This window comes from Tupaia chinensis, unplaced genomic scaffold (assembly GCF_000334495.1).
Source record: "Tupaia chinensis unplaced genomic scaffold, TupChi_1.0 Scaffold000127_1, whole genome shotgun sequence".
NCBI lineage: Eukaryota > Metazoa > Chordata > Mammalia > Scandentia > Tupaiidae > Tupaia > Tupaia belangeri.
The window spans coordinates 1,333,964-1,343,255 of record NW_006159595.1 but is presented as its reverse complement, the minus strand read 5'-3'; the positions used below and the strand labels follow the sequence as shown (position 1 = coordinate 1,343,255).

Sequence of the window (9,292 nt, the reverse complement as noted above, 5' to 3'; positions counted from 1 at the left end):
CACTTCTAGTTTCTGAAGTAAGTAGTTGAGGCAAACATTGTGTGTTACATTTGAGCCCTTACAGTATAGCTCAAACTTCTCACATGGTATCAACATGTATTTTATTTTTGTTTTCTTTGTAATTAATTGCTTAAATTAAAAAATACAGCCGGGGCCAGCCAGTGATGTGATGATAGAGGGTGGCTGGATTCCACATGGCCAACTGTGTGGTGTGAGATTGGCATTTTGAGAACTATGCGAAGCATATACATGTTTATGCCCAAAGTCCTGAAAGAGATGGGGGAGAAGGGATTGTAGCATAACCATTCCCCCACAGGGGATACTGTCTCGATTTCCCTCTCTCTCTTTTTTCCTCTGATGCATGTGCCCTCTGGCAAATTGAAATAAATAAATAAATAAATAAATAATACACCCGAATTTCATGTGGTGTTTGCCATGGGTCAGGCCTAGTTCTATCCTTGTTACGTGTGGTTGCACTTATGCACACAACTTCCTTACGAGATAAAAAATGAGATCTCCATATTCTAGGGGATAAAATAAGTTTGAGAGGTTACATAACTTTCCCAATTTCATATAAATAGTATTGCTAAACATTAAAATTTTGATTCATGATTAATTTTACCTAACATACATAAAAATAATTTATAGCATTTCTTTCTTTAAAACATACATTCTTTCAAACACCCAGAAAATACTCTTCAAATCATCATTTTTCTAGAGATCGAATATCTGAGTTACAATTCGCACTTGTTGACAAATGCATCTGATAAGTTAAGTGAGGTCTTGCAAAGCCTAGAATCCTTACTTTCTTGAAGAGCTGATACTTTTTATACATTTGATTTGCCATAGAAACATCATTTATTAGAAGGATTCTCTATTTAACAAGGTTATTTTGGGATAATCCTTTGCCTTGTTGGAGTTCTTCTAAAAATAGGTCAGTATTGTGGGCATGTATTTATAGTTTATCTTTTTCCCTTGTGCCCAGGTGTTTGAACCCAAGTTCTGAAACACATGATACTGTTTCAGAAAGTTGTCTTTATCCTTTCAAGTAAAATTACATTGTATAAATAAAATGAACTAGATCTCAAATGAGAGGAAGTTAGAAGAGAAACTTTGTGGGTCTTAGACATTAGGTCACCGGTCCTTGTCTTGATATAAGGCTGCAAGGATGCTATTCCAATCAAAGGAAGTAGTTACATCTCTGGAAACATGAAGGAGGACGTGTGAATTCTACTGCTGGGTGACAAGATAATACATTGAATTCGTACCTTTTTATTGTAAATATTTCACAGGAGCCTTGTCCTATGCTGAACTGGGAACAAGTATAAAGAAATCTGGTGGTCATTACACATACATTCTGGAAGTATTTGGCCCGTTACCAGCTTTCGTACGAGTCTGGGTAGAACTACTCATCATACGGTAAGAGCATAGATAGGACAAATTAAGGAAAAATAAGCCCGTTCGTTACAGCACTCTTCTGAATCACCTCGGTTACTTTTAATTAACTAGAACTATTCCATGTCATAGGAGTGTGTTATACACATGTCTACTTTGGGACATAAAGTCTGGGATAAAATACCATTTTGAGTTAATATAGTGTAATCAGCTTTGTGATTGGCAATGTTGTATCCAACAATAATACCAAACTTTTCAAGTGCCTACTTTGCTTCTTTTTCTTTATTTGTATATTTTTCCCTTGAGTGAGAGACATGGACACAGAAACACAGAGAGAGCACTCTTAATGGGATCCTGATGCTAAGGTCTACCCCAGCCCCAGAGCATGGGCACATGTGTACGCGGCATACTCAGGGGTGTCTCAGAACATTAAACCCAGAACCTTCCCTTATGGGTCAGCCTTGCAGTGTTGCAGTTTATCCTTGTGCCACTGACTGGCCCTCATTTTTCTTTTCTTTCTCTTTTCTTTTTTCCTTCCTTTCCTTCTCTTTCTTCCTTTTTCTTTCTTTCCTTCTTTCTTTCTTTCTTTCCTTCTTTCTTTCTTTCTTTCCTTCTTTCTTTCTTTCTTTCCTTCTTTCTTTCTTTCTTTCCTTCTTTCTTTCTTTCTTTCCTTCTTTCTTTCTTTCTTTCCTTCTTTCTTTCTTTCTTTCCTTCTTTCTTTCTTTCTTTCCTTCTTTCTTTCTTTCTTTCCTTCTTTCTTTCTTTCTTTCCTTCTTTCTTTCTTTCTTTCCTTCTTTCTTTCTTTCTTTCCTTCTTTCTTTCTTTCTTTCCTTCTTTCTTTCTTTCTTTCCTTCTTTCTTTCTTTCTTTCCTTCTTTCTTTCTTTCTTTCCTTCTTTCTTTCTTTCTTTCCTTCTTTCTTTCTTTCTTTCCTTCTTTCTTTCTTTCTTTCCTTCTTTCTTTCTTTCTTTCCTTCTTTCTTTCTTTCTTTCCTTCTTTCTTTCTTTCTTTCCTTCTTTCTTTCTTTCTTTCCTTCTTTCTTTCTTTCTTTCCTTCTTTCTTTCTTTCTTCCTTTCTCTCTTTCTCTTTCTCTCTTTCTTTCTTCTTTTTTGATTTGCTAGAGGGTGCACATCTCTCTGGAGAGAGAGAGAGAGAACCACCAATGGGGATAGCCATACCATAATCCCTTCTCTAATAGCTCTCCCTACTATCTAGATTTGGGCATGCATGCACATGCCCCTGGTGCGTTTCTCAAGTTTTAGGCACGAGACTTGAACCATGCAGTCAGCCTTTTGAGATATAGCCACCTTAACCACCATGCCACAGGCTAGCCCTGCTACCTATTTTTCTTTAATCTTCAGTTATCCTCTTTGACATTTCTAGAAAAAGATACTTACTTGAAAGGATAGGAAACATCAAAATCTACCTTGAGAAATCAGATCTTTCGAAGAACCCGACCAAATAACTGTTATGCTAGAATTAGAGTTTTCCCTTGTAGATTGTACCATGAAGCCATTTAGTTTTCCTCAGTTCTTATGACTAAGACACTTCCAGGCTGAACAACTTAGTGTGTCACCAAGGCTTACACTTACAAGAAATCAAGTTTACACGACATAGTTGACTCATTTCCTCACATTAAGAGATCAGGGAACTACAGTTGCATAAACCTTTCTGATTTTATTGTTGTAAGCCTTGTTCCCCTTCCTGATTGCCTGGGTTTGAAATCAAACCAAATAGTGCTAAGTCACTCTGAATAGCAAATTTCCTTCAACTTTGTGGGAAACTTATGATGTCACATGAGTGCTTGAGAGTATCCCAGCCTAACTGCTGCCATGAAATGTGACTTGCACATTCTGACCGGAGTGCAATAGGGAAACCTGCTCTGACTGTAAACTTATCAGACATACATGCCCGAGTGCTCACGTGGGCTTTTAGCCTGTCATTTGTTGACTAAGAGGCAGATGCCGAACTGAGACGTATTGACTTAGCACGAACTGTAACTTGTATACGGGTGTTTCTTTTTTTTAACAAAAAGCTTCAGAATAGCACATACTTCACTCAAATATCTGTTTTCACTTTACACAATTCTGCATCATTTACAGCATGTTAAAAGGAAATAACACTAACGCAATGTTTTGCTTCTTTTCTAAAATCCCTTTACCCGGGACGTACCTTTGGCTACTCTTTGATTATCGGAATCTTCTATGTACTCTTTAAAAGTCATCTTACATGCTTATCTTTCCCACAATGAATTTCCTGCTTAATCTAGTTGATATTATGTCTTTTCATCCTTCTGAGAAATGCACTGTCTGTTTCTCATTAGACATTGGACATGCTACCCGGTATTCTCAATACTGTGTCTGCGTTCTGTTTTCCTGTTAAAACTGCGGCATTTTAATCATGTCAGACCAGGTCTTAGATTTTTTTGTAACCTTTAGCCAAAATGTCAGTGTATTGTAGATACTTATTTATTTTTGAATGAGTGATTGAAAGTTGAAGGTTATAGTGTTTTGAATACAACCTATTTGGCGTTCAAATGAATGTATTGCTTATTTAGTGGGCTGGCCTGCCAGGCTGGTGAGCTTTGGAGCCTGATACGGTTGATCTTGAATCTGTTTTCAGCCAGATTTACTTGACTGACATCGGCTAACAGCCTGCCATTAAGATGAGCGATCGGGACCGACAGGTGGTGTGGTGGTTAAGAGCACTGGACTCCTACATGGCTGACCACGGTTCAAGTTCTGGACCTGGTGGCTTGCTTTCCCACTTTTTCTCTCTCTGAATGTATTGCTTATTTAGTGGGCTGGCCTGCCAGGCTGGTGAGCTTTGGAGCCTGATACGGTTGATCTTGAATCTGTTTTCAGCCAGATTTACTTGACTGACATCGGCTAACAGCCTGCCATTAAGATGAGCGATCGGGACCGACAGGTGGTGTGGTGGTTAAGAGCACTGGACTCCTACATGGCTGACCACGGTTCAAGTTCTGGACCTGGTGGCTTGCTTTCCCACTTTTTCTCTCTCTCTCTCACTCTCTCACTTTGTCCCTCTCTGGTGAAAATTAAAATGGAAATAAATAAATAAATAAGATATAAAGTAATTAAAAAACGAAAAAAAAAAAGATGAGCATGATCATCCATTATAGTGCTCGTTCAATAACTGATACACTCCACAAACTGCCCCAGAATGGGGCATGGGCAAGCTAAGGACATCTGAAGTGGAATGATCCACAATTCCTGCTCCCAAGCAACTGATAATCAAATGTTGCTTTACTTTTTATAGAAGTGCTTTGTGGTTTGTGTGTGTGTGTGTGTGTGTGTGTGTGTGTGTGTGTTTACAGAGGAAATGATCTAGATGTGTTCTAAAAGCTTTTCAAATGTGTTTATACATTCTTTTGTCCTCCTACATGTTCTATGTATTGTCATATTGCAATGACTTGAGGGAGGAGGGACAAGATACCCAAGTCCTTTAACTTTTGTCTTGTATTAGCTCAATTCCCAGTACTAAAATACTTCCCATTAGAGTTATACTTTCATGGGTCCAGGCAGAAGAGCAGCAGTACAATGCAGTGCTCTGTGAGGCTGACCAATTTGGGCCCATTCCAGCTTTGTATGTGGAGACCTTTCTGGCATAAGGGTGCCTAATCAAGTGCTGGCTGGGCCTGGAGTGGGATTGCTGCATTGGGACCTGTTGGGCATGTCTCCTCTCTATCCCTTTCCTTCTCTTCCTGTCTCTATTGCTCATAAAATAAAACAAACTTTAAGAAAAAAAAATTATACCTGTAGATTAAGTAGCTACTGCTAGTAGAAATAATCTCTAAATACACATTTCAAGGATAAAATATCACTCATCAGTACCTAACAGGGTCATTACATTAAATTCAGCCATTCACTATGTGTATTAGTTCTGTGCTATGACAGCCACTCTACGTATCACTGGGGATAAAATCGTGATTCACATGGACATAGTCTTATAGCCATGGAGTTCAAGGTCCAATGGGGGGACATAGTTCAATCAAGAAATGATGTAAATGAATACAAAATTGCTATTATGATAAGCACTGTCAAAGGGAACCCAGACATGGGGTTCAGTGAGAGTTTACTCGGGATGACCTCACCCCATCGGAGGGTTGGAGAAGCTGCCCTTGGGAAAGGAGGATTGAACAAAGATCTGAAGTATGAAACAGTCCACGAGTTGAAGAGCCTCTGGGCAGAGGAGATTCACACCTTCTCATGGGAAGATGACTGACGCAGGAGAGCTTAGGCCAGATGGGGCCTGCAGTCCAATATGAAAGACTTTCACATATCTTGAACATGTTTTGAAAACACTAAAATGGTAAGATTAGATTTTAATTTGCACATCAAAAACTGTTATAGATGATGGAGAAGAGGAAAAATAGTTTTATTTGGGGAGAAGATGAGAAGGTTTCTAAGAACAGAAGACAATCAATAAATACACGATGGTGCCCAGTCCTAACAGGCCAAGGTTGGGGACATACATGGTGGTTGCTTGTCTGATAATCTAGGAATCAGGTATGGCTGTTGGATAAACCACAACAAGGAAGAAAAGCTGAAAGGGAAGTTTGGCAGAGAAATTAGATAATTCTTGGGACTTGCTTGTATGTGGAAAGAATATGCATTTATTTATACATATATTTAAAATGAAAAGGTATGTGCGATTTTTTATATGAATACTTAAAGAAGTAGGATGATTTATACCTCATGTTGCTATTGAGCTCAACTTACATACCTGACTTTCTTGTCTCATGGACACTTTCATCATTATATAAAATTAGGAATATTCTACTTTTTAATATATACTTTGCATCTAAATATCTCTGTGGAATTAAGAATAATCACTTTGAGTTTTTGTCTATACAGAAAAGAGAATAAAACCATGTCAAGTACTTAGGCAGGTGTTTACAACGAATACTTACTAAGACTTTTTTTGGGGGGTGGTGGTGGTGAGTTTTGTGTTTATTTTCCTGACCCCGCCTTGACCCATTGGGTCTGTACTGTTAACACATTCCTACTTTGGCTAGAGTTTAATTATTGACTTATTGAGAAAGAAGACTGCTTCTTGTAATGCTCAGCTCTGTTAAGATCTCATGTAAGAAAACAGGTTTTAAGGAGGGAGGGAAGGCGTCAAATATGAAATATAAGGAAACAATGGCAAAGTTGATAGCCCGAGACTCATCCTCAAGTACATGTGAAGTTCAAAAGTGGTTACCAGTGCTGTAGGCAATATTTCATTTGGTAGGTCTATGGCAGTGTAATCGAAATATATAGCTCTGAAAAGTATCAACTTCATACTTAACATGTTTCACATGCTAAATAACAATAGCTCAGGGTAGAACACATTTAGCAAAAATAGCTATTTTTTTCCTGTAGTTAACCTCAATATCTATTTTCTCAGCCCTGCAGCTACAGCTGTGATATCCCTGGCATTTGGACGCTACATTCTGGAACCATTTTTTATTCAATGTGAAATTCCTGAACTTGCAATCAAGCTCATTACAGCTGTGGGCATCAGTGAGTATTTTAAGCATAAAACAAACACACACGGCACCGACAAAAAAGAGTTGGAGACAAAATTCCTTTAGACTTCTTGCATGGTAGGGCTACTCCCTACATTGGGTTCTTTTTGCTTACGGTTCCAAATTTGTGTTGGAAAATAAAAGAATACATATTTGGAATGGTCTCTGATATTTCATGCCAGCTTTGCATTGAGTTAATAGATGGGGTGACTACCTTTTAAAGTAGGCAAGCAAAAACCACCTTGTTCTTAAGATTTGATTATTAGACTGGCCCCAGAGCACGATGGTTAAGGGAGCTGGATCCTACATGGATGAACACAGTTTGATGTCAGCAGCTTAAAAAACATGCCAGAAGCATGTGTATAGTGTCTCCAAAATCCTGTGAGTAAGAAGAAATGGGAAAAAAAAAAAAAAAGGATTGCAGTGAGACCTTGCCCCATGAGGTGGTGGTGGTGGGAGAAGGGTTGTGCATTCTCTGTCTCTCTCTGGCTGATCCATACTCTCTGGTAATTAGCAACAGAAAAAAAAAGATTTGATTAGCAGAATTTTCCACTGGGAGATTTCGTTATGGTCTCTGAAATTAGGGAGTTGTGCATATTCTTGCCAATGGGGATAGATATTAGAAATTGGGGAAAAAATAGGAAATAGAAAAAGATGAAGATGCATAAAATTACAAAAGTGACATGAAGCCTCACTCCCTATAAGACTCCTGCTACCAAATCCTTGTATGCTGTGGGAAGGATAACTTAGTTCTGTATTCTAGTTGAATCACTGTTTTAAGAATCGATATAATTACATTAGTTTAAGTTTTAACTACTCAGAAATAGAAAGTTACACAGAAATAACTGAATTGCAAGTTCATGAAAGGATTTTTAGTTACAAATGAATAAGGTGTTTCGATAGAAGAGCAAGGCGAACAGTACACATTTGACCATAGCGAGATGAATGGCTACTTCTCATGAAAGCATCAGGAACAGTGCATGGAAAGATGGAGAGCAACTGTGGGTACTAGAGGCAGTGTGGGAGGGGGGTGAGAAATGGAGGAAGGTGAGAGGGAGGGAAGCAAGTGGAGAAAGAAATAAGCAAAACATTTAAGGGACACGAAAATAGGAAACTACCTGCTGATGATGGTAATAACTTTAACTGAAGAGTGTACTCGTGCTGGAAAAATTCATTTTGTATTCCATAATGTTATACAGTGATTCAGTGTAAAAAAAAATAATATCTCTACTCTTAGGTACGTATATTTCTAAACTTAAATAGGGTCATCCTGTATATACCACTTTATCTACCCAACATCTACTCATAGCTGTTCCTTTGTGAAATCTCTGAAAAGACAAAAAACACTTGGAGTAGGCATTTCTGAGTTCGAAAGAGGTAATGCTGTACTTGAGTCATCCCGCCCCTAACACCCACTGGGGTGTGAGACTTGGGGCTGAATCATTTAACCTTCCTGCACCTCAGTATTCCCATCTGTAAAACTTGCCTGTGTTACAGGATATTGTGAGGGTTAAATGATACCAAATGAGACAGTATATGTCAAGTGTTTGAGGTGATGTCTGCAGTTTATTGAGAACACAATACAAATGGTAGTTATGCTTTTGTGGGGAAGCAACATTGGAGGTTTCATGAGACCAGGGACCCACAAGACATCTTCAGAAAGTTTATAGAAAATGTGAATTAGGAACCAGCAGTTGGCGTAATGGCTATGTCACTGGACTTCCACATAGTCGACCGCAGTTCGCGTCCCGGACCCGGTGGCTTAAAACTCACGCCGGGTGCGTGTGCGTGCGTGCCCATGATCCCAAGAGGAAAATGGAGGAGAAGGGATTGCAGCGTGACCATCCCCTCTGGGGGGTGATTTCTCGCTTTCCGTCTCTCTGTCTCTCTCTGTCTGGCGAGCGCACGCGCCCTATAGCGAAAAGCCTCTCCAAAAAAAAAAAAAAAAAGTAAAAAAAAGAAAATGTGAATTAGGAGAAACTATGCATGGATTAAAAAAAATTCTTTTGACACAAAGTAAACCCCTACTTTAGTTTCATTTTCCATGAGCTTTTTGAAATCTCCTTGTATTCACTACAGTGTTTTCAGGCCCTCACAGAGCTCCTAGCATGCCGTTTGTACTCAATAAATATTTGTTGACTGACTGATTTTATAGAGGTTAAGAATTTTTTCTCTAGCAGAGAAGTCTATAATCTGTTTACTTACTAAACTTGGAGAATTAGATAGCTTCAATTTCCTCTGGCAGCAGGAAAGTAGTAGTAAAAAATGAAATTGTTTGCTTGATATGATGTTCAGATCCAGCATCATGAAATTTTGTGGAATGAACTGTCTTACACTGTGGTTATAGCTCACGTACTGGAGGCAAA

At 38.6% G+C, this 9,292-nt stretch overlaps 1 protein-coding gene across 2 annotated transcripts in view; it reads left to right on the top strand.

The window, feature by feature from the left end:
* SLC7A11 (solute carrier family 7 member 11) overlaps positions 1-9,292 on the top strand; it is a 91,480-nt gene that overhangs the window by 3,668 nt on the left and 78,520 nt on the right. For both annotated transcript variants that reach the window (XM_014586312.2, XM_006144617.3), the window contains 2 exons: positions 1,293-1,419; positions 6,806-6,921. In XM_014586312.2, coding sequence (XP_014441798.1) covers positions 1,293-1,419; positions 6,806-6,921 — 243 coding nt within the window. The remainder of the gene's footprint in view (positions 1-1,292; positions 1,420-6,805; positions 6,922-9,292) is intronic.